We start from the raw sequence: 25505 nt of genomic DNA on the forward strand, positions 1-25505 counted from the left end.
TTGTGTGGAATTGAATTGGGACTCAAGTGGTCATTGTTGGTAACCCAGCAATTCACTTGCACTCTTCCAATCTGCATTAGTGTTCATAATACAGCATCCACTTCAATGGAGAAACCCAATGTAGACTTGGTGATCATTTTGCAGAGTACAGAAGTAACGCTGAATCTCGCCTTTCTGTCTGTGGTCTCCTGCACAGTTATAACAAGACCGATTGTAAGTTTGACAAACAAACTTCACCTTCACTTAGGCACAATGGATCCTGTAGGATTCAATGTCAAAATGTTCATTTTTCGAGAACTTGCTCTTTCATAATACAAAAAATAGTAGTAGAACTAGGCCATCCGGCCCTTCAAGCCTGCCCTGCCCTTTAATATGATCATGGCCATTCTACTGGCCTCTACTTTTCCATGTCATATTCTAATGCACCTTGTGGTGTCAGGAATGACACCAGGTCAATAATGACTATTTCAGACACTCACCAGAGGGTGAACTAACATGATATTGCCTACTTATAATGACAACAAAGTCCAGGTCTGCATGTGGGTGCTATCCTTTGTTGTCAGGATGCTTGTGAGATGGCGTTGGCAATCACGGGTATGTCCCGGCAGCTCAGTTCTGGTCTCGAAGGAGGAGGTGCAGCGACTCAGGCTTCACCCTGCGGTTCACCCTTGCCTCAAGACGAGCTGCTGGCAGTCTCAGGCTTGTCCTGGCAGCCCAACTTTGGGCTTGAAGGAGAGGCTTTGGCTGTCTCAGGCTTATCCTGGCAGCTCAGTCTTTACCTCTGCCTTCTGGGTGCAGTTCATCAATTCTGTGGTTAGGTAAGAGGTACCAGCAGTGTCATGCTTGCCCCAGCCTCTCAGTCTTAGCCTCAGAGAAGGACCTAGCTGTCTAAGGCTTTTCCCGGTAGCTCAGTCTTGACCACATTAGGGCACAGGTAGTCTCGGGTTTGGCCCAGTGGCTAAGTCTTCCTTCAAACCTGTAACTGGGGAACATAGCTAGCAGGGAGGTGCCCTATTTTTTGTTCTCTCCGGGAGCTACAACGTGAGCCATAATAATAGCCGGACCTTGCGGTGGGTGAAGAAGGGCTCGCTGGTGCACCATGTGAATCAGGAGTGGAGCTATAAACAGCCGGGGAGACAATGGGAGCCAGATATGGGTTGGCAGGTCATTCAATTCACATTCAGATTACATTTTATAATCCCGAGATGCTGCCTGACCTGCTGAGTTACTCCAGCATTTTGTGAATAAATCGATTTGTACCAGCATCTGCAGTTATTTTCTTATACATTTTATATTTGTTCTATTTATGTTTATGGCACTCCAGAGTGGTGTTTATGGCACTCCAGAGTATGTTTATGGCACTCCAGAGTATGTTTATGGCACTCCAGAGTATGTTTATGGCACTCCAGAGTGCTTTAAAGGCACGGGGTGGGGGGGTCATTAGCGGGCCAGGGTTTGTTTTGTCATTTCATTATCATGTGACCTCTATTGGTCTGGAAAACAGATAATCCAGAAAGGCTCTAGAACTGAGGGTGCCGGAAAATTGGTCTTCAACCTGAACTTTACATTTACATTATTCAATCAAATAAATTTCATCCGTTAAATTAGTTTGAAAATGATTGAATATGAGTGCACGATATTTTATCAATATGGAAAATAAATTCAAATTCCATATATGAAGCATGCACAAATGACCTAATATGTGGGTGTATTTTTTAGCATTGTGTACTCGATAATGAAGATTAGTTATAAGAAGATAGTGAAGAAAATATCCACAGAATAAAAACCTTATGTTTAGCAATTTGAAAATCTCTTTGTCACGACCAAAGATCTAGTGAGATTGCAGATCTGTAAGAATAATGGGGTTGTAATAGCAGGTGATTTTAACTTCCTTGTCATTGATGGGGAACCTCATAGTGCAAAGGACTTTGACAAGGTCAATTTTTTTAAACATGTCCAAGGAAATATTCTTAAACAATATATAAAAGCCTCTACGAGATAGGACACAAACTGAGCCTCCTATTAGGGAGCAAGGCAATGCAGGTGACTGAACACTTTGGTACTGTTCAGAGTGATCTGTACTTCAATAATATCTGGCAGCCAGCTTCCTAACAGAGCAGTGATTGACAAATACGTAACACTCATGAATCAGTGGAATGTTATTTTCCGTCATAGCTAGAGATTAAATAATACATTTTAATTGCAGCCCGGTCTACTGTATCTCATTGCATCAACTTATAGAAACCACCAAGGTTTTATTTGTGCAAAGAACAAAAAGCTGGAAGGTAAATGGGTCAGGTAGCATTTGATGAGGAATGAACAAATGATAATTAGGGTCATGACTCTCCTTCAGACTATTGGAGTAGGGGTGAGAAAGCTGGAAAAAGAGGTGAGGGTGGGTCATTGACTAGCAAGTGAGTGGTGGCAGAGGGGTGGAATAAGTGACAAAGCTATAGGTGAAAATGAGACAAAAGGGTAAAAGATAAGAAAACAAAAACAAGGACTGGAATGTAAAGCCAGACGGAGGAATGTGGATGGAAGCAGGCAGCAGGGAGGGGAATGAGGTGGGACTAACAGTGTAGTATAGGATTTGGGGATGGAAGATAAGTGTAGGGAGAAAGGGGAAAGAAGCAGGGTGACTAAGGTGGCGGAAGATGGTGGGAGAAATATATGTGCACCAGGGTGGCGTGAGCAGTTTAGGGAAAAGGGAGGTGGGTTGGAGGGATACTATTTGAAATTGGAGAATTCAATGTTCATACCATTGGTTTGTAAGGTACTCAAACAGCATATGAAGTGCTGCTCTTCCAGTTTGCATCTCGCCTCACTCTTGGCAATGGAAGAGGCCAAGAATAGAAAGGTCGGTATAGATCTTATAGAAACATAAATTTATTAAGGGATTGAACAGGCTAGATGCAGGAAAAATATTCTCGATGTTGGGGGTCACAGTTTAGGAATAAGGAGTAGGCTATTTAGGACTGAGCTGAGGAAAAACTTTTTCACCCAGAGAGTTATGAATCTGTGGAATTCTATGCCACAGAAGGCAGGGGAGGCCAATTCACTGGATGTTTTCAAGGGAGAGTTAGATATGGGGAGAATGCAGGAACGGAGTACTGATTTAGGATGATCAGCCTTGATCACATTGAATGGCGGTGCTGGCTCGAAAAGCTGAATGGCCTACTCCTGCACCTAATTTCTATGGTTCCATGGTTCTATGGGAAGAGGAATGTGACCTAAAATGGTCAGCTCCAGGCCTTGTCAGACAGAGCTCAACTGTTCTGCGAAATTGTCACCTCGTCTACACTTGGTCTTGCATCGAATACAATAGGTGAGGTTAGAAGATGTGGACGTGAACCTCGGTCTCACCTGGAAGGCTGCCGAGGTCTTAGGATTGAAGAGAAGGAGGAGGTTTTAAAGGTTGTGAAGTTCACATTATTGAAGACAGTAATAAATGCATAATGATCAAATACATTCCAATAGTTTACCAAGGGGAAAGACAGCTTTGAGAAAAAGATGTCCACTCACCCTACAACCACTATAATGAAATCTAGTAAATTCCAGCCATTCCTGAGGTACGCATTGGGGTGAAAGAGAAGTCCATAAGCTATTACTTTCAAAAATGCTTCCACTGTAAAAATGATGAGAAACAGATATTCCACTCGCTCCTGTAAGAAAAAAATAGATAAAATTGTGTTATCATGCTGATACTACTATGAAATGGAAAAAACACACGCAAATACATTAGATTGGCCACTAATTAACAGTATCTTAATATAAATCCAAGCAAACCATTCCATGTACTGTTGAACCCTAATGTATTTGAGGGTCCATATGCATATTAAAATCAAGTTTAAAAAATAGGTTCAGAACTAGGCTATAGGGATACCACAACTCCCTACTCTCTCACTCCCCCATCTTGTGTACCACTGAAATCACAGCAATCAACATACTCAACAGTTGGCTCAATATTCAATATCAACATAATCAATGGCTCTAATGGATGCAGAATCTAACAGCTGTAAATCTATGGGTAGAGAAATTTCACCCCATTCCAGTCTCCTCTCTTAAATTCAACAGAATATAGGCCCATTCTTATTTCTCAGCCCAGGAATCAATCTGGGAAGTGTACACTACACAATATTCAAGGCAAGTATGTTCTTCCCGAGTATGATGACAAATACTGCACAATGTGTAGTTCAACTGTTTAGTTCAAGGAAGGTTTTGAAATAATAGTAATTGAATTGGCTGAATTGTCTGATGAGGAAATGTCATATTGATTAGGCCTGCATCTATTAGAGTTCAGAAGAGTGAGAGAGGACTTGATTGAAACATTCAAGATCCTAAGGGGTCTTGACAAGGTGGATATGGAATGCATGTTTCCTCTTTTTAGAAAATATAGACCTGGGGGGTCACTGTCTAAAATAAGAGGTCATTCACTTAAGGTGGAGATAAGGCTGAATTCTATCTCTCTGGGGGTTGTAAATCTTTGAAATATATTCTCAAAGGACAGTAGAAGTAAAGTCTTCGAATATGTTAAGGCATTTTAAAAATAGACTTAAAATGAAAGGAGATGAAAAGTAACTGCAGGTAGATGGCATTTTAGGGAATGAACCATGTGGTAAGGGTGACAGTACAAAAGTATTTTGATGGCAAAAAGTATGATTCAATTTGATTTAGCATTCCAATTAAAATGACATAACAAACAGAAGTAAAAGTTTTAAATAGTGGACAGGCCTATTGTACCAGGCATGAGAAATGATCCAGCAAACTAGACTATAAAAAGCTACTTGGAGATATATCAGTATCAGAGAAATAAGCATTAAAGGAAAAGTCAATAATGGCTGAGGCCAATATATTTCCAACAAGAGAAAGAGGGATCTTCGACTGCAACAACTTCAGATTCTAGATTGCAATAACCCCTTACTCTTCACTCCCATCTTCATAGATGTTGTACAACATACAGAGTAGGCTATAAAAGGCAGTTCATGACAAATACAAAACCTCAATACTGAAAAACCCTTAAGGAATGCAGAAGATACATTGGTAAAATTATAAAAGGAAATTTGGGATGTGAGGAGTAATTTTTTGAACACAGTGTGGTTGATTTCTGGAACGTGCTGCCAGAGGAGGTTGTTAAAGGATCTGGCATCATTAAATTGAATAAATCCTCAGACATTGGTGAAATATAATTCAAAATAGATGGACCAAATTGTTTCCTTTTGTACTGTAAATCCCTATGATTTATTTCAATACCATGGAGAGTGTATAGTTTGATCATTAATGAACTTGACCATTGACCCAAAAGGCTGAGGTAAATCCCACAAGAGATGGGAAATCTAAGCAAACTCATGTGATTAAATACATTTGGGATTTAAAAAAAAAATAAGCTAGTTAATGGTAACATAAAAAATCCATCAGGTTTACTAATATCCTGCAGGAAGAAAATGTAATCAAATTGAATTTGACCTTTCTGCCACTTCAGACCTCCCAATGTGATTAACTATTAGCTACTTCTGAAATAGCCTAACAATAGCTACAGCCTGACAATAAATACTATCTTATTAGCAAGATCCAATTCTGGTAAACAAATAAAGTTTTGTATCATCCGAAATTTAGCAATTGTACCATGCACCCCCTAGTCTAGGCCATCAATATACATTTTTAAAAAAGCAATAGCTTTAACACCTATCATAGTGAGGGTGAGTTAATAGTGAGGATTGCCACTCTTCACCTTCCTCCAGACCAAAAATACAATTATCCCGCACCTGCCTTTGTTCTCTGTTATCTAACCAACTATATATTTTATGCTATGAATTTCAACTTTGCTTATAGGCTTTAAATAGAGGCTTCTTCACCACATTGGCTCCATTGTTCTTATCTCGCCGTTTACCTCCTCAAAAGATTAAATAATTTCCCTTAAAATATATACATTTTAAGAAACAGAAATCATTTGAGAATTAGCAAGTTTCAGATGATAGGAAAGTGGGTGGTTTTGCAGATGGTGAAGATGGTTGTGATAAATTGCAGCAGGATCTTGATCAATTGGCCAAGTGGGCTGAGGAATGGTTGATGGAATTTAATGCAGAAAAATGTGAGGTGTTACATTTTGGGAAGTCTAATATGGGCAGGACCTACACATAGTAAACGGTAGGGCTCTGGGTGGTGTTGTAGAGCAGAAGGATCTAAGAGTGCAGGTGCATAGCTCCCTGAAGGTGGAGTCGCAGGTAGATCGGGTGGTCAAAAAGGCAAATGGCACATTGGCCTTCATCAGCCAGAGTATTGAGTATAGATGTTGGGAGGTCATGTTGCAGTTGTTTAAGACGTTGGTGAAGCCACATTTACAGTATTGTGTTTAGGTCTGGGCATTGTGTTTTGGAAAGAGGTTGTCAAGCTGGAAAGGGAAGAGAGAAGATTTGCCAGGATGTTGCCAGGACTAGAGGGTCTGAGCTAAAGGCAGAAGTTGAGTAGGCTGGGACTCTATTCCTTGGAGCGCAGGAGGATGAGGGGGTGATCTTATAGAGGTGTATACGATCATGAGAGAAATAGATTGGGTAGATGCACAGTCTTTTCCCCAGAGAAGGTGAATCGAGGACCAGAGGACATAGGTTTAAGGTGAAGGGGAAAAGATTTAATAGGAATTTGAAGGGTAACTTTTTCACACAAAGGGTGGTGGATGTATGGAACAAGCTGCCAGAGGAGGTAGTTGAGGCAGGGACTATCCCAGCATTTAAGAAACAGTTAGACAGGTACATGGATAGGACAGATTTAATAATAATAATAATAATGCATTTTATTTATATAGCGCTTTTCATATACTCAAAGACGCTTTACAGAGATTTTGAGAACATAGGGAAATTAATAAATAGATAAATAAGTAAATAAATAAATGAACAGAGAAAGGAGACAGAAGGTGAGGTGAGGTGACCTTCAGTGGTTGAAGGCAGTACTGAACAGGTGAGACTTCAGTGATGTTTTGAATGTGGTGAGTGTGGAGGAGTCTCTAACGGTTTGGGGTAGTGAGTTCCATAGGGTGGGAGCAGCGATGGAGAAAGCCTTGTCCCCCCAGGATCTGAGTTTGGTCCGGATGTGGGGGGATAGGAGATTGGCAGCGGCAGAGCGGAGGGTGCAGGTGGGAGTGTGCCTGTGGAGGAGGTCGGTCAGGTAGGATGGGGCCAGGTTATGGAGGGCTTTGTATGTTATGAGGAGGATTTTGTACTGGATTCTCTGGGGGATGGGGAGCCAGTGGAGTTTATAAAGGACGGGGGTGATATGGTCACGGATCGAGGTGTGTGTGAGTAGACGGGCAGCGGAGTTTTGAATGTATTGAAGTTTATTGATGATTTTTGAGGGTGCGCCATAGAGGAGGCTGTTGCAGTAGTCCAGACGGGAGGTGATGAAGGCGTGGATGAGTGTTTCTGCAGCTGTGGAGGAGAGGGATGGACAGAGACGGGCAATGTTTTTGAGGTGGAAGAAGGCTGTCTTTGTGATGTGTTTGATGTGTTTGTCAAAGGAGAGGGTTTGATCAAGGATGATTCCAAGATTCCGGATGTGAGGTGAGGTGGATACTGGGAGACCATCAATGTTGAGGATGAAGTTTTGGGTGGATTTGGTGAGCGTTTTTGGACCAATGATGATGATTTCAGATTTGTTGCAATTGAGTTTGAGGAAGTTTGATTGAAGCCAAGATTTTATTTCAGTGATGCAGTTTGTCAGTGTAGAGTGTGTGGTGGGGGAGATTGACTTGGTGGAGATGAGGAGCTGGATATCATCGGCGAAGCAGTGGAAGTTGAGACCATGACGGCGGATTAATTGACCAAGGGGGAACAGGTAGAGGATGAAGAGGAGGGGGCCAAGGACTGAGCCTTGGGGGACACCTTGGGGGAGAGGAGCAGTGGGGGATTTACAGTTGTTAATGGAGATGAACTGGTGTCTGTCAGAGAGGTAAGATTTGAACCAGGATAGGGCTGTGCCGGTGATGTTAAGGGAGGTTTCAAGTCGGGTGAGGAGAATGGAGTGATTTATGGTGTCAAAGGCGGCGCTGAGGTCAAGTAGGATGAGGATGTTGAGGTTGCCAGCGTCGGAGGAGAGGAGAATGTCGTTTGTGATTTTGAGGAGCGCAGTTTCAGTACAGTGGTTTGAGCGGAATCCGGATTGGAAAGTTTCATACAGGTTATTGGTAGAGAGGTGGTATTTGAGTTGGGAAGCTACAGCACGTTCCAAAACTTTGGACAGAAAGGGTAGGTTGGAGATTGGTCTGAAGTTGTTTGGGGTGTCAGGGTTTAGACCAGGTTTTTTCAGAATGGGGGTGACAGCAGCGATTTTGAGGGATGGCGGGACGATGCCAGTGGACAGGGAGGAGTTTATTGTTGCAGTGATAAGTGGAGAGAGAGCAGGAAGGCAGGCCTTGACAAAGCTGGAGGGGATGGGGTCCAGAGAGCAGGTGGCAGTTTTTATTCCTGTGAAGAGGTCAGAGAGGTCGGTGGTGGAGATTGGGGAGAACTGAGGCAGGGGCTGACAGGATAAGGGGGGGGCAGGTGGTTTGAGGGGGAGCAGGTGCGTTGGTGGTTAAGGTGCTGTAGATGTTGTCTATTTTGCTTTGGAAGAATGAAAGGAAAGTGGTGCATTTGTCAACTGTGAATGATTGGGAGATGGTGTCCAGGGGGCTGAGGAGTTTGTTTATTGTAGAGAAGAGTGTTTTTGGGTTTCCGGAGCCAGAGTGAATTATTTGAGAGTAGTAGGTGGAGTGGGCACGGGAGAGGGCATCTTTATAGTGCTGTATGTGGTCTTTGTAGGCTTGGGAGTGAATTGTGAGACCTGTTTTGTTGCGGAGTCTTTCAAGTTGGCGGGCATGAGTTTTCATCACGCGGAGTTCAGGGGTAAATCAGGGAGCAGAGTGGGTGAAGGAAACTGTTTTGGTTTTTATAGGTGCAAGCTGGTCGAGGCAGGAGGAGAGAGTGCGGTTGTAGTAGTCAGTGAGGTCAGAGGGGCTGTGGAGGTCAACGAAGGGAGAGGTGGACATTATTTCAGAGAGGGAGGTGTAGGTGAAACAGAGTTCAGCTTGCGGAAGTTGATTTTGCGTTTTTGCTTTGGAGCTGGGGTGGGAATGTTGACAGACATGGTGATGGCTAAGTGATCAGAGAGGGTGGGGTCGGAGCCAGAGAGGTGATGTAGATTTAGTCCAGTGGAGCAGACAAGGTCCAGAATGTGTCCACGGTTATGGGTGGGAAAATTTACGTGTTGAGTGAGGTTAAAGCAGTTGAGTATTTCAGTGAAGTCAGCGGTTATTGTGGAGTCAGTGGAGTCCATATGGATGTTGAAATCACCGAGGAGGAGGATTGAGGGGGAGAGAGAACAGAACTGGGTCAGAAAGTCAGAGAAGTCAGAAAGGAATGATGGGTGTGGTTTGGGAGGGCGGTAGACAACTGCCATGACTAATTTTGTGTGGCCAGAGAGTTTGAAAGCCAGGTGTTCAAATGAAGGAGCAGATGAGATGGAGATGAGGTTGATCTTGAAGTCCTGTCGGTGAATTACGGCAATCCCACCACCTCGGCCTTCCGAGCGTGGTTTATTGATGTAGGAGTATCCGTTGGGTGTAGTGAGGTTGAGTGAGAGGTAGTCCAGAGGTTGTTGCCAGGTTTCTGTCAGACAGAGGAAGTCCAGTTTATTTTCCAGGATGAAGTCATTCAGAATGAGGCTTTTATTGTTGAGGGACCGGATGTTGAGCAGAGTGAGCTTCATGTTGCTTTGTGTGGTGTGGATGGACACGGGTGATTTAGCCAGGGCTTGTAGACAGGGGGCACGCTTGTGTGCGTTGTTGCGATGACGATTTGGAGGGATATAGACCAAATACTGGCAGGTGAGACTAGTGTAGCCGGGACATGTTGGCCGGTGTGGGCAAGTTGGGGCGAAGGGCCTGTTTCCACACTGTATCACTCTATGACTCTCATACAATATTACTTTTATTAGGTTTGCAGAAGCAACATGCAATTAGTCAAATTAAAAGAAAAAGTCGACGATAATTATCAAGGTGATAATAAATTAACTTTGACCCTGTTTACCAAGAATAATAATCTATTCACCTGCTTGCATCTGCAATTACAACCTTCCCCTAATTATGTTGGAAAATGGTTTCATTCCTTGACGAGATAACAATAAATGAATCACATAACTCTGTACCTTTAACACAGACAACGTCCATGCTGCTTTCACCTTACATATGAAACATATTCCCCTAATTTTCCAGTCCATATGGAAAGTTGGGTCATCTGCTCAGGTACAAGGCATACCATATTTCTAAACTAACAGACAATATCCAACAACAATGCATAGCATCTGAGTAGATCTTGTATAACAAGAATAATAACCGAAGGATCATCATGCCAGGCATCTAAATGAAAGGTAATGATTATTTAATACATTTATGGGGTCTTTACCATATGTTTCTGCCAGTGTCGCCCACATAAAACTACTCATTCAAATAGATCGAAGTACAAAATCAGGAGCATCTTATTGACAAGAAGCATTACTGGGGCTCAGCTACATCCGACATGATACCACTATCCAAAGAGGATTGTGTTAGAGAAGATAACAGGGAAACAAAGGGATGGATAGATGAGGAAGAAGCAACATGAAAAAGGTCACAAACACCACTGACATCAGCAGGATTTGCAAAGGGTGCATGTATTAATTGTTCAGCACTTCTGAACAATGTGCTCTGTTCCCTGTCATGAAAAATGAAATCAACATACTTTTGAATAACAGCCCCTTGATCTCACTCATGGTTCTATTTAATCCTGCACTGTAAAATATTGAAACCATTCAGGCAACCTCTACTCCAATGATTTACTGACAAAATTACTCTTAAGCAGAAAATTAAATCAATGTGCCAAACTCAAGGAGCATTTCACTTACTTTGATCAAAAACAATAGCTGACTTTGCTTGCAATTAAATAAAAAATACATATAATCTGCAAAGATAATTTCTTGGGCTGCATGTGTATGTTACATCGAAAAATAGTTCAAATTACCTAGAATCAGAAAAACAAAACATGACACTGACCTACTCAGCAATAGATGAACATGTGAATCAGGCTATTCTCTATTAATAATTAACAAAAATAATTTTTACCTTTTACAGAACCAAACCTTTCAAACAATCTGAATCAAACTATATTTGTACTAGAGATAGACACAAAGTGCTGGAATAACTCAACCAACCAAGCAGCATCTCTGGAGAAAAAGGATGGTTGACGTTTCGGGTTGGGACCCTTCTTCAGTCTTTCTTCAGGCCGCCGCCACTAACAGGACACGCTCTGTTGCTCTGGGTCTCCTTCCCCTCTCATCAGCTGCTGCCTCTTCCTGTTGGCTGTTGCTTTGTTCGCTCCCCGCTCCATTGCCACCTCCTTCTCCCGTCACTTAGTCCACTCCCCTGCTTCCTTCTCCACCACCACTTCTGCCTCCTCCTCCTTCTCCTCCTCAGTCATGAACATCTTCCAAGGGTCATGTTGGCAACTCCGGGAGAGGAGAGGGAGACAGCAGGGGTGGGGGTAAAGACCAGCAGCTATCAGTAGGTCTGTCTACTAGAACCGAAATCTGTTATAAAGAGGTCCCTTAAAATGAGGATTTACTACACAAGCTTTTTTGGGGGGAAGTAAAGTGCTATACACAGAAGGCAAATATTTCCAATTCCTTTAAACCAAGAACATTTCCTTCCTGTCCACCCTCAATTTCTAATACACTCAATGTTCATGCACACAGGTAAAAGCTGCAAGTGAAGCTGTAGCAGGGATGGTAATTAATGGAATCATACAGCACAGTGTGCAGTACTAGTTCTTTAATGCAGAAATAGCAGAAATAACAACGAACAAACAACAACAGCTTGTAGCCCAAATCCAACCTCAGTCACTGCAGCTTGGCGCCAACCCAGAGCATGCTCCCTTCTTAGGGCGGGCACCTAAGGATGTCGAACCGGATGGCATCATCCTGCTGCAGCTGAATGCGGAAGGCCTCACCAAGGCGAAGACCACCATCATTGAACATCTGCTACAGACCCACAAAGTCACTGCAATCCTGCTCCAAGAGACTCACAAAAGTGACAGCTCCCATCTGAAGATCCCTGGTTATACCCTGGCAGCCTGCACCGAGAGCAACACCCATGGGATTGCCACTACTGTCTACAGCGCCTGGAGGCCGTTACATAACTGCTGCTGCCTCAAACGCAAGAAGAAGAAGAAGAAGAAGAAGAATGCAGTTTTGTGAAAGTATTGTTAATAATGCAAGAAACAAATGCCCAAAAGTACTCTATCCCAGTATTATTTCATGACAAATTAATGCTCACTAGTACTGTGTTATAGTAAGAGACTATATTATCCTCCCAATGCAATATACCATCTCCTGGATTGGTCTCATATTCTCAGCCATTTATGTTTTACGTTTTCTCATTAAATGATGATTATGTTTTATCAGTTCATTTGGTTTCAGTGAATGGTTTATTATTAGATCATTTCAGAGTGCAGCGAAAAGTTAACCAGATTGAGTAACCCACAAACCAAATTGGGTAAGGATGCAAAAATTTCATTCTCTCAAGAACAACCAGGTAGTTTCAGAGCTGCATTACTGAAAGCTGGCTTTTACACTAAGTTAATTTATTGAGTTTAGATTCACAAATGTATCATGAAAATTGAATTTGTGTAGGAATGAACTGCAGATGGTGGTTTAAATTGAAGATAGACACAAAATGCTGGAGTAACTCAGCGGGATAGGCAACATCTCTGGAGAGAAGGAATAGATTACGTTTCGGATCGAGACCATTCCTCAGACTGATGTCAGGGGATTCAGGATTATGCTGCTCAGTGCTAATTTACTATACCAATATAGGATCCATAATATTTTTAATAAAGCGTTGATTCAAGTTGGACAGCTAATGCAAGACTTTTGTTTGTACATTTATTAGCTGTTCAACTTCCATGTATGTAACATGAACCCATAATTAAGAATTTAACACTTTTAATTGAACATAATTAACTATTTCTTTTGAATAAATTGTGCAAAACTCCAATATGTCTGTTCACATATGTCGTTTAACTGAACTATCGTTACATATTTGATTAATTTTATTCACAGCTCTCACCATTTTATTAAGTGTACATCTTAATTACTTTTAACAACATTGCCCAAAAGGATCAGAACTGAACTTATATTGAACTAACCAAGCTAAATGCTCAAAACAGCTTTAATGACAGAACAGACAGAAAATTGCATAGCAGCCATTTGAATATGTGCAAACAGCAGCTAACCTGCACAAGAATGTGTTGTTAAGCATGTGCACCTGCCATGCAAGGCAAGGACAAGATAGGTTAAAATTGTGGTATGCTAACACATTACACAAATTTATTTACTGCTGTTGACAACATCCTAGCCTATCAATCTGGGTGGGAATCACAACAGTATTGCAGATGAATTGGGCAATTCAAAAGAACCAACAGCAAACTGTGTTCAATAACCAGATTATCAATTGAAAAGGTAAAATTAGATTTTCTAAAACGCTGCAAATGAAGCACAGTGGTATTACACCAAGTTGTGTTTTTTTTACCAATGTCATGCTTGTGTTCATATTTGACCACTAAGTTGCCTGCAAGTCGACTGGAAAGGCAGTAGGATACTGAACTGAACAGGAAACTCATAACTCCAATGGAACTTGAACAGAAGACGAAACATGTAACCTCAGAGGAGCTTAAAATGTATTTAAGATTGATTTACGGAGAACCATAACAAACCCCCTCACCCACTCAAAGAAAATCCTCTCAATTCCTTGCTGCACTGATGGGAAGTAATCAAAGTGATTATCATATGGTTTTTCATCCTCAAATGCATTAAAAAAGAATGGAAAAGATTAAAGGGTCGTGCACCAACAGTAAAAGCAAGCAGAATCTGGTACTGCTGCAGTCGATGGGTCTTGATGTCTCAGAGGATCTCTTACCAGGAAATAGCCAGAAATTCTCACTCTTTGTCAAAGTCCTCCAAGTTCATCTTCAATCTAAAGTCTGTTTTGTAGAGCAGGATCAGGCACATGCATGCTTCTTCCAGATATTTAACACAGGAGAGGCTAAATTGTGAAAAGAACGATTTCTAACTGAGTTATACATCGCTGTGTGGGACTTATTTGGGTCATATCTCTGGAAGTTTACAGTGTAAAACCTGTAGGCAGAAGATTGGAACCTATGACCCAGCATAAGTGGAGAAGGAAGAGATCAGAAATTAGTTGCTGATTACAGTCCTTAAATGGTTTATAATTTTCTATCCAGTATCCAGCCAATGGTGCTCTGGACTGTTGATTCACATGATGCAACCCTATGTCATTCTTAGCAGAGCAATCTCTGAGAACCTTGTGCTACTCACCCCATGCAGGACAGAGGTACGGACTTTTTCTTAGTCAGTTTGGACTTAGAGAAGGCATTAACAGAATGTGATGGACGCTCTCTCCAAAATTGAGTTGGGGGGGGGAACGTGAATTGCAATTGATTACCTCTGCTTTACAATAGATCAGCAGTATTGTTCTAATTAATGAGTGTCTCGGTCCATTTACCTGAAGGTTTTGGAAATAAGAAATAAATATAGAAAATGCTGGAAAACTTTAATAAGTCAGGCAGCATCAAAGGAACAGTCCACATTTCAGGTCTGTTCTGTTCTGACAACGTCATAGACATGAAATGCTTATTGTTTCCAAATATATTGTGCGACCTGCTGACTCTTTCCAGCACTTTCTGTTTTTATTTATGATTTTCAGAATCTACAGTTTTTATTTTGATTTTCATGTGCTGGGAATAAGATTGGAGAAACCAAGGCAAGCACCAAGAACTGAATGTGTCTGACAACCAAAGTAAGGTAAAAATGGGTATTATGGAAATGATGCCCCCTCCCAATTGCTGGAAAGAACCTGGTCAATTTTACTATTAGTGTGGTCCATACTGTGACACATTTTTGCAAATGACACCAGGAAGTCTTCCATTCCATCTAGGAGATTGAAAATGGATTGCATGCACAGATTGCATGCACTATCTATAATATTATTAAAACTGTGTTTATTTGTGTGTATGTGTGTTTGTGTGTATGTGTCCACCATAACTTTTTTGGTTCGCACAGTCAAATCGATACACCATAGCGCCACAATTTTTGGCCCACGTTACTCACCATTATCCTGGGCATAATGTCTAACAACTCTCATTCAAATTGAACCTACATTTTTAAAGCTAGCGAGATTTTTAAGTTAAAAATTTTCCTTTCTAACCCATTTCTTGAAAGTCTTCAGCATGTGACATCACAATGGCACCCGTGCGACTGTGAGAGATGAGCTCGCGCTCTCCCCCGCCGGTATTCAGCGTGTGACGTCACAATAGGACACGCACGTCTTTAAGAATAGCGCTCTCTCCCCATCCCCCGGAGGACCAGCGGGAGGACTGACGCCCGTCCCAGCATGCCTCGCCTCTGCCTTCCCCTCATGGTGCAGCGCGACGCCATTCCCTGCAGCTCGAGACTAACAGCGCTCAACGCGCGAGCCACGACCCGGGGGTCGCTCCCGCACATAAACCAGTGCACGCACCGGTAGGATCGATGGGCCCAAGCCATTAATCGCCAACGGGTCCGCGCCTCCACTGTTGTAGAGAGGATGGGGTGTGTGAGTGGGGAGAACAATTTCCTTTTTTTTTAAACGTTAAACCCCCGCTTACTTCACAGATTAGACTTTTTTAAAAAGCCGTTAAAAATAAAAAAGTTAACAAACCCGGGGGGGCGGGGCTCACCGAGTGACTGCAATGGCCAATGGGGGGTGGGAGGGGGTGACGAGAGCGTCAGGGGAGAGGGGGAGGAGTAAGAGGAGGGGGGAGGATGGGGGAGGAGGTAGGAGGGGGGGAGGGAGGGAGAGAGGAGGAGGAGGAGGAGGGGAGGGTGGGGAGGTGGAGGAGGGGGGAGGAGGAGGGGGTGGAGAGGGTGAGGGGTGGGTGAGGAGGGGGGGTGGAGGGGGTGGGGATGGAGTGGGTGAGGGGGGTGGGAGGAGGAGGGGGGGTCAGATGGGTGAGGGGATGGGGAGGAGGAGGGTGGAATGGAGATGGTGGTGGGGGAGTGGGGGGAGAGTAGGGGTTGGGGGGTCGGGGAATGAGGGGCTGAGGAGGAAGGGGGACAGTGGGGGTGGGGGGGAAGGGAGGAGAGGAGAATGGGGGACAGTGGGGGGCAGGGGAGACTGGGGCTGGGGAGGAGGGGGGAGTAGGGAGGAGGGGAGAGTGGTGGTTTGGAGGAGGGAAGAGGGGGTGGGGAGGAGGAATAGGGGTGGGGAGGGGGGAATGGGGGTGGAGGCAGGGCTGGGGGAGTGTGGGTGTGGGCAGGGGAGGGCAAGTGGGGTTGGGGGCAGGGGAGGGACAAGTGGGGGTGCGTAGGGGGGATGGAGTGGTCAGTGGGGGAGGAGGGGGGATAAGGGGGATTGAGTGCGGTGTTGAGGGTGCTACACCAATACAGGAGAGGCTTTGGGTCCAGGGCTCACTCAGTCACACCCTCTCCCCTTCCCTGTCTCCCCTCTATGAAGAATGGGCCCAACGGTTCCACTTGGTCTAGTAACATACAAATCTCTAGGGAAAAGGAAAGGAATGCACTCTGTGTGATGTTTATCATGTCTCTCTCTGCTTATGGAGCTCAGGTCTCCTCCCACTTCCCAGGGATGTAGATTGGTAGATTAATTGGCACATTGATGTGTTCCTGCTGTGAAGACGAGAGCTTAAATCTGGTGGCAGTTAATGGGAATATGGGTAAAATAAAATGGTACTAGTGTAAATGGGTGCTTGATGGTTGAAACAGAGTTGATGGGTCAAATGGTCGTGTTCTGTGATGTTTGTCTCATAGAATATACGTAAAGGAAAAACTGATGTCATGCTGATGTTAAATCTTGTTTGTAAATTGAATGACATGGATTGTACTGAAAATGGTAAAAACGTGGGAGGAAACCGCAGCACCCAGAGGAAATCCATGCAGTCTCAGGGAGAACATACAAACTCCATAGCAACCATAGTCAGAATGGAACCCGGGTCTCTGGTGTTATAAGGCAGCAACTCTACTGCTGTACCATTGTGCTGGCCCTAAAATGGTACTGGTGTGAATAGGTGCTTAATGGTTGAAACAGGATTGATGGGTCAAATGGTCTTGTTTTGTTCCAGGAACAATTTTTTCAAAGTTTATAAAGGTTTATCTACATGAAAATATCTTTAATCATAATATATTCACAATTTCCACAGGAGAATTGCAGAAAATGTTGTTCTGTTAATATAACACATACTTGTTATTCATGCTGAGTCTGTTATGATATCTAACTTGTTATTGATAAGAACTGGCTTTACTTCCCAAATCAACAACATGTTTGCCATAAAACATTACTAAAAACATTATTTGGTCATTATCACACTATTGTTTATGAAAACATATCATATGTAAATTGCGTGCTCAAATCCTATGTTTTAATAGGATTCATTTTTGAAAGTACTATTGCAGTCATAAAATGTCTTATATTAACAAGTCTTTTTTTCCATCCAACTATCTTTTCTGATGGAAATGGTGTTAAACCATACCACTTATTTTCTCCTCTCCACTCAACACAACCCACCCATTATCCCTTTTTCGTTTCAGATACCCAAGTAATGAAACCTTTAGTTAGAAAAGGGAGTAGGAGGAAGTAATAATAAACAACCATTTCTTAATCCTGCAATCTCAGCCACAAACATACGAGACTGATACTGTACTTTAGAATATGGAAAAGGGTTGGGAACATGCCCTTGTACAGGTAGTTCTGCTATTATGTGATAGTAGAGATCTTAAGAAATCTCATGTTATAGAGAATTGCTTTATAAATCGATTGTGTCAATAAGGAAAATGGGTTAGGAGATAGAGTTTCAGACTCCCAATAACAATGCTTCTTTCTCTGCTGAATTTTAAAAAAGAATGCCTTTTTAATACCTATAAGTTAATATTTGTTACTGCATGCTAAAGATACTACTTTGTTTAATAGTGTATTATTACACAAGTGCCAATTAAAGCGATGGCCTGTCAATTTTAATGGCCATCTGCGAAGAAACAAACAGACTGTGTTCTTAGGAGACAATGGTTTCTGATTACTGCGTGTTAATAGAGTTTATTTTCCCTAGACTGCTTTTTGAAAGCTTTTGTTCCTGCTTATCAATTTCAAAAGTACGTTTTAAGTGGCTTTCCATTTCCTGATCAAAATCGCATTACAACAAATTCAGCCTGCATTTCCTGATTCATCAATCACATTATGTCCAATTCACTTTATTGATCACTAATCTTTTAAATTGAGCAGAATGGACTCATTTGCAAAGCAAAAATAACTATAAGGACAACGATAAGCTTGGCATTACTCCACTCATCTGCCCAATCCCCCCCCCCCCCCCCACCCATATCCATCTATCACCCCCACATCTCTTTTCCGGCTTTCTCCCCACTACTCCAATCCATCTGAAAAAGGGTCTTGGCCTGAAACGTTGCCTGTCCATTTCATCCACAGATGTTGCCTGACCTGCTGAGTACCTCCAGCACTTTGCTCCTATAAGACAGGAGAATGGGGCTCGAGGGGGTGACTATACATGCTCTCTGTTTCATCTGGAACTTAGTGAAAGCTCAAGTTATAGTGAGGCACCATTCCTAATGAGTGTACTGTCCTACAGATCATCATCAAAGTCTAAGGTATCACAATGCTGGAGTAACTCAGCGGGTCAGGCAGCATCTAGGAGAGAGGGAATGGATGACGTTTCGGGTCGAGACCCTTCTTCAGACTAATGTCAGGGGGGCGGGACACAGAAAGGATATAGGTGGAGACAGGAAGACAGTGGGAGAACTGGGAAGGGGGAGAGGGGGGGAGGGGGGAAAAAGAGAGAGACAGAGGAACTATCTAAAGTTGGAGGTCAATGTTCATACCGCTGGGCTGCAAGCTGCCTAACCGAAATATGAGGTGGTGTTCCTCCAATTTCCTGTGGGCCTCACTATAGCACTGGAGGAGGCCCATGACAGAAAGGTCAGTCTGGGAGTGGGAGGGGGAGTTGAAGTGCTCAGTCACGGGGCGAAGGTGTTGAGCGAAACGATTGGCGAGCCTGCGTTTGGTCTCGCCGATGTAGAGAAATTGACATCTAGAGCAGCGGATACAATAAATGAGGTTGGAGGAGGTGCAGGTGAACCTCTGCCTCACCTGGAAAGACTGTTTGGGTCCTTGGATGGAATTGAGGGGGAGGTAAAGGGTCAAGTGTTGCATCTCCTGTGGTTGCAGGGGAAAGTGCCCGGGGAGGGGGTGTTTTGGGTAGGAAGGGACGAGTGGACCAGGGAGTTAGGGAGGGAACGGTCTCTGCGGAACGCAGAAAGGGGAGGAGATGGGAAGATGTGGCCAGTAGTGGGGTCTCGTTGGAGGTGACGGAAAGGTTGGAGGATGATTTGTTGTTTTAGCTAGAAGGTAAAATCGGGCCGTGTGGGGCTGGGGAGTGATAAGGTTGGAGGCATTAGAGGGTAGAGCACCGGAATTGGTGAGGTCAGTGATGGTGTTGATGATTAAGGTCTGGTGCTCGTCGGTAGGGTCATGGTCCATGGTCAAAGTCTATGTGCCTTTGATGCTGCTGCAAGCCAGACTTTTCTTTGCACCTGCACCTCACAAAATTCGTGCTTATGACAATAAACGTGGACGTATCTTGCCAGTGTGAACTATTAACTGGTTCCCGCTGCAGGAGTTAGGGCCACAAAGAGGCTAAGAGAGGACAGCCCATGAAAAGCTCTGGAGAAAGTAAATCTAAGGTCTGAGACATCAAGATCCCAAAATCTGAATGTCCCTTCAGTAACAACCTTCGATGCATTCACCCCACTAACCAAATCATGTCCAGGGCTGAGGGACGATGCTGAGTTACTGACGATGCAATGTTACTCACTGTACAGAAATGGGGTGTCTGGGTCCATGCAGTGTAGATTAGTGCGAGTGTCAGGGATTACGGGGAGAAGGCAGGAGAATGGGGTTAGGAAGAAAAGATAAATCAGCCATGATTGAATGGCGGAGTAGACCTGATGGGCCAAATGGCCTAATTCTACTCCTATCACTTATGACCATATGACATACAATCATAACAGACATAATGTGCTGGAAAAACTTGTCAGAAAAAGAATTACAGTAATAGTTCTAAGAATTAAATGTTATGTTCATTAGAAATGCAAGACGTTTAATTTACATACATATGTTATAGTTGTCCCATGTAATCTGGAGAAAAATAAATCATTGCCACGAAGGAAACAATACTGTGCTATCTGCTTCCAGTAGTTGGCAGGAGCAACAAAGCAAAAGTCTACCACCACAGAATTTACAATAAAAATGATAAATTGCTGAGTGCCAAATTTCAGAACAGAAGACAATCACTGTCAGTCACATCCTTCTTAACAATTATTTTCAATGACAGGTTACATTATATAGGAATTAATATCTCTATTGTATCATGTGGAGACAAATAACATCATTTCTAACATCTTTGGTGGAGTGTCCACAACCGCCATTAATCTTTGCCCATACGGGTCAACTTTGATAAAGTGATAGCTTGTATAGGAATATATAATCCTTGTGCATACTCATAACTAATTCAGCTAAAGAATTTTGGAATTTCATCTTTCAGTGACAAATTTCAAATTTAAGCTACCAATTCAACCAATGGACCCAATCAAAATATTTTATTGCCATTTTATCAGTTCTAAGTGCATCAAATAAAGTGGAAAATATTTAAATTAATACTATAAACAAATACATTAACTATGCTAACGTTAGCAACACCACGTTGGTACCAAAAAACATTCTGATTAAGAGGAGCTTGGTCATGTGATAAGTCAAGTGATGTGAAATGGTTGTTGATAATCTTTTTTTATTTGACTGAACCGCCAAGACAATTTAGTATCAAGTTAAGAACACAGTAATTGGTTACAAAACTTAGTTTATGGCCCCAAACACTGGGTTGATGCTGCTAGACCCGCTGAGTATTCCAGCACTTCCTGCTATAAATTTGTTCTTTTTTCTTTTATGTTACACTGTTTCGATCAAGTTGCACAGTACTGTATGAAGATCTAGTCGTCACACTTTAAGAAAGTAGTGATTGCACAGGATACAGAAGAGCTTCACCAGGATGATGCAGATGAAATTATAAGGATAGAGTGGCACCACTGATTTTGTTTTCCTTGAAGTGGAGGAGGCCGAGAGGGGACCTGATAGAGACATGTAAAATTATTAAGGGCATAGTTAGGGTAGATAACAAGAAACTTTGGCCCAGAGTGTACAAAAACCTGAGGCAATAGATTTAGGAAATGGAGTAAAAAGGTTAACAGTTATGTGAAGATAACGTTTTTCACCCTGAGAGTAGTTAGAATCTGGAATGCATCTTCTGAATGAGTGTTGGGGCCAGATACTCAAACAACCTTTTAAAAATACTTGAATTGCTGAGGCAGATAGACAAATTCAGGTAAATTACATTAGTACAGATGATCAACATGGATATTGTTGTCAAAGCACCTGTTTCTGTGCTGCATGGCTCTGTGAATAAATTCTGAATAATCATCCACATTTCACTGGGATACAGAATTTTAAATATTTGCAATCCGCAGAGTAAATACATTTTTCCCGCAGCCTTTTCTGAAATCATTGGTACCCTCACCTTAAGGCAATGTTGTCTTTTCTACTCAATTAAGCCAGCTGTCCAGTCTTAAAGTATGTTTCAATGAAATCACTTCTTTAAAACTGAACTTGTTCTCCATTTCCTCTCCTAAGAGAACAACCCCTCATCGCTGGAATCAATCTAGTAAATCTACACTACATGTCTCTAAAACAAGTCAACCGATTATTTGGTAAGGAGACGAAACTGCATAATGTACACCCGATGAGGTACGACCAAAGCCTCGAAAAAATGTTCAATGCTAATTTCCTCTCGAACTTCAACCACCATTTAGCTTCCTAATTTCTTGTTATATTTGCAGCTTATTTCCTCAATTTTAAGAACCCGCATCCTCAAACCCTTTTGTTTCTTTGTGATTTAAAACTTAAATTTCATCACTGAATGATACCTTTTAACATATGCTGAACTGTTGGTGCGTGGCAAGGAATTGAATGTTTGTTTAAATGCCTTTTGAAATTCAAAAGGTTGACATCAAAAATACCAGGTGCTTTTCAACAGATCTCACAAGGCAAAAACATTTACTCTGCATAAAGGAAATCAAAAATTTGGATCAAAGACAATGCCTCATGAGAAAGGATCAAGAATCTGATTGCAGGAATTTGACCAGGACTGTAGTAGTTAAAGATTGAGCCAAGTAATGATCAGATAAACTTTGTGATGATAGCAGATTGATAGACAATGAGAAATTGAAGGCAGGTACAGGGGTTAATTACCCGGGTCCTCCCGTCACAACCTATTCCCACCTCTTCCCCTCTTCCTTACCCTTTTACCAATTGGTCTGACACACCAAGTACTTTAAAGTATTTATTCACAAAATGCTGGAGTAACTCAGCAGGTCAGGCAGCATCTCGGGAGAGAAGGAATGGGCGACATTTCGGGTCGAGACCCTTCGCCAGTTTGGCGCGGCAGCGGGTTGTCGGCGCCGACAACCCGCCGCCGTTGCCACCGCCGACAACCCGCCGCCGTCGCCGCCGCCGTGTCCCCAGTCCCCATGCTCCCCGCCCACACACAGCTGTTCATCTCGTCATTCATTACTCGTCAGTAGGTGGGCGTCTCTCCACCGCCCACGCCGAGGGGGAGGAGCCTGATCCCTCCTTCAATCCACAAAATAACACTCCCACACTCCCTCGCCTTCTTTTCTTACACCGCCCCCTTTTCTTCTCTTTGGCCCATTAAACATCACCATCTTTTTACGGAGGGGGAGGAGCAACCCGCCGGCAGCTGCGGCACCCATGGCAACGGCGCTGTAGGCGAATTGATGAGAATTGATGCATGAAGGTGTTTCAACATAATAAGGTGCGGAGAGCCACACAAGAGATAAGTAAGAAAACATACCCAAGTGGAGCCTAGATGATAGTCTGAAGGACTAATATTTGAGGAATTACACCATGGCTGGCACAAAAATGGCACATATGCAATTCGGGAACATTAGTTAGTGCCAAGCCAATTTTCCAAGGTGGTATCATTCAATCATTGCAATTGCACTCCAGACTGGAAATCACCCAATTTTCATACACATTACGGTATGTATATATTAAGGTTGTAATAAATTCAATGTTTTTCCTTCAGCATTGAGAAAAATATACTTCAAAGGCAGTTTTAAATATTTATTCTCATTTTTACTTCCTGATCATGCAGGTAAATTAATGTGTGTCAAGACCTGTTTGTCTCAATTGGTTCTTTAGTGAAGGACCTGATGATAGAATGTGATTTAAATGTTCACTTTAGAGAGCCACTTCAGAGATGATAAATGGGTAGGTGTGAATTATAAGGCATCAAGTCAATTGAGTGGAACTGATAATTTCAAAACCTCGGCACTTTAATATTCATTTTCCAGACCAATAAATGATAATATTCTGTTATAACTTTTAAAACCCCTGCAGTAAAAGGTTGTTAATATTAGCCTTATTATTAAGAATAGCAAAATGAAATTTAAAATGTTTCTCTGACTATCTAATCCTATGGGACAACTCACCTCTGCAGGCATCTCTTGCTGTGTTAGCACACTGCAAGTCTGAGATGAAGCCATAAATAAACTGTTTGGGTTACAAAAAGGTTCTTTGAAATGGAACCCTGCCATAACCCATGGAGAACCTATAAAGATTAATGTTGAGCTTTTGATTTATAGTTGTCCTCAATTTTTCCCTCTCTAATGGCTATAAGGATCTTAATTTATCAATCTGCTCTAACAATCAGCTGCTCTGGATTTTATCCTGCTGCTCCAACAATCAGCTGCTCTAGATTTTATAGAGGAAAGGTTAATTTCAAGCAATTGTCAACATCAAACAAAAGCACCTTTCATAATGTTATTCATCATCCAAGGTAAGTTATTTATGTTGGATTACTGCATGATTTTCTAGCCCTCAGAATCGTTTCTGCCAGTTTGTTTTAAATGGTGCATGTAAAGGTACAAAAATAGAACCAGAAGGTGGTTTTGTTGCTCTGAAACTGCAGCATTCTGGGATACTCTCAACAGCATCATTAGTCTCCCAAATCCCCAATGATTGTGAATTAATTGTATGGCAGTCTTAGAAGAAGAAAATAAGTGGAAATAACTTGCATTTTTCAACATTGTCCATTAATCCCTACATGTTACTATGTCAACATTTCAACTTCCTCTTTTGAACTCCATGACAGAACCAGCGCACAATTTTTATTTTTCCAATGACAACCTGCATTAAACGTGTGACTGTAGATTGAATCTTTTAATTTAAATCAATTAAGAATGAAAAACACCCAAATGGCAGGAAAAAATGGTTTTCTTTTGCTATTTTTCCACAGCAATAAATCCTTAATCCTAAACCTTCTTCATCCCACAAATGTGCTGATAGGTTAATTATATTTTATATTTTATCTAAACATAGCACAAAAAGTAAGGAAATTTGTGTTTGGTAGATTATTTCTTTGTTGCAACAATGCTTCTTGGCAATAAATCTTATACCGTTGGAAAGCCTGTTTATTTCCCTTTTAAATGGTGCCACATTTGTAAGGAACATGCATTTGTGGGATGAGCAGCAGAGCTGAGTATGTGGGTTGCGCCATGAAAAATTTGCCAAATCTTCTCTGCCAATGCCAAACAGCTTATTCTGCTGTTGCTATTGACTCTTGTTTTGAGATTCTGGTACCCCCAGGTGCTGACAAGAATGGGATGCCATCCCACAACAGTGTGTGACCAGGCTGGTGACCAGCATGAGGAGGAGGTGCCAGGCTGTTGTGGCTGTGTATGGTTCTTCCACACGCTACTGAGGCTCCTGTTTATTAAATTAATAAATTGTTAAATTGCCAATATGTCTTGTTTCTTCAGACTTCAATCATCCAATCCACCAAACAACACCGAACAAGAGTCAATGGCAGAATAAGCTGTTTGGCATTGGCAGAGAAGATTTGGCAGATTTTTCATGGGCGCAACCCACATACTCAGCTCTGCTGCTCATCCCACAAATGCATGTTCCTTACAAATGTGGCACCATTTAAAAGGGAAATAAACAGGCTTTCCAACGGTATAAGATTTATTGCCAAGAAGCATTGTTACAACAAAGAAATAATCTACCAAACACAAATTTCCTTATTTTTGTGCTATGTTTATAATGGAAGAGGGGGCTCCCGTTCCCTAAAGAATGAGGACCTCCTATAAGCTGGTATGGAACACCTCATCTTGGGTGTAGATGCGGCGTAGACGAAGGAATTGGGAGTAGGGGATAGAGTCTTTACAGGAAGCAGGGTGAGAAGAAGTGTAGTGTAGAAGATGAGATCTAGAATCGTGAAGTTAATGAAGTC

At 42.3% G+C, this 25505-nt stretch overlaps 1 protein-coding gene across 6 annotated transcripts in view; it reads right to left on the reverse strand.

Annotated features, from left to right (window-relative positions):
- The window catches only part of LOC144603513 (voltage-dependent L-type calcium channel subunit alpha-1C-like), a 305941-nt gene that overhangs the window by 221185 nt on the left and 59251 nt on the right, over positions 1-25505 (reverse strand). For all 6 annotated transcript variants that reach the window (XM_078416799.1, XM_078416795.1, XM_078416797.1 and 3 more), the window contains one exon: positions 3523-3662. In XM_078416799.1, coding sequence (XP_078272925.1) covers positions 3523-3662 — 140 coding nt within the window. The remainder of the gene's footprint in view (positions 1-3522; positions 3663-25505) is intronic.

This window comes from Rhinoraja longicauda, chromosome 20, assembly GCF_053455715.1.
Source record: "Rhinoraja longicauda isolate Sanriku21f chromosome 20, sRhiLon1.1, whole genome shotgun sequence".
NCBI lineage: Eukaryota > Metazoa > Chordata > Chondrichthyes > Rajiformes > Arhynchobatidae > Rhinoraja > Rhinoraja longicauda.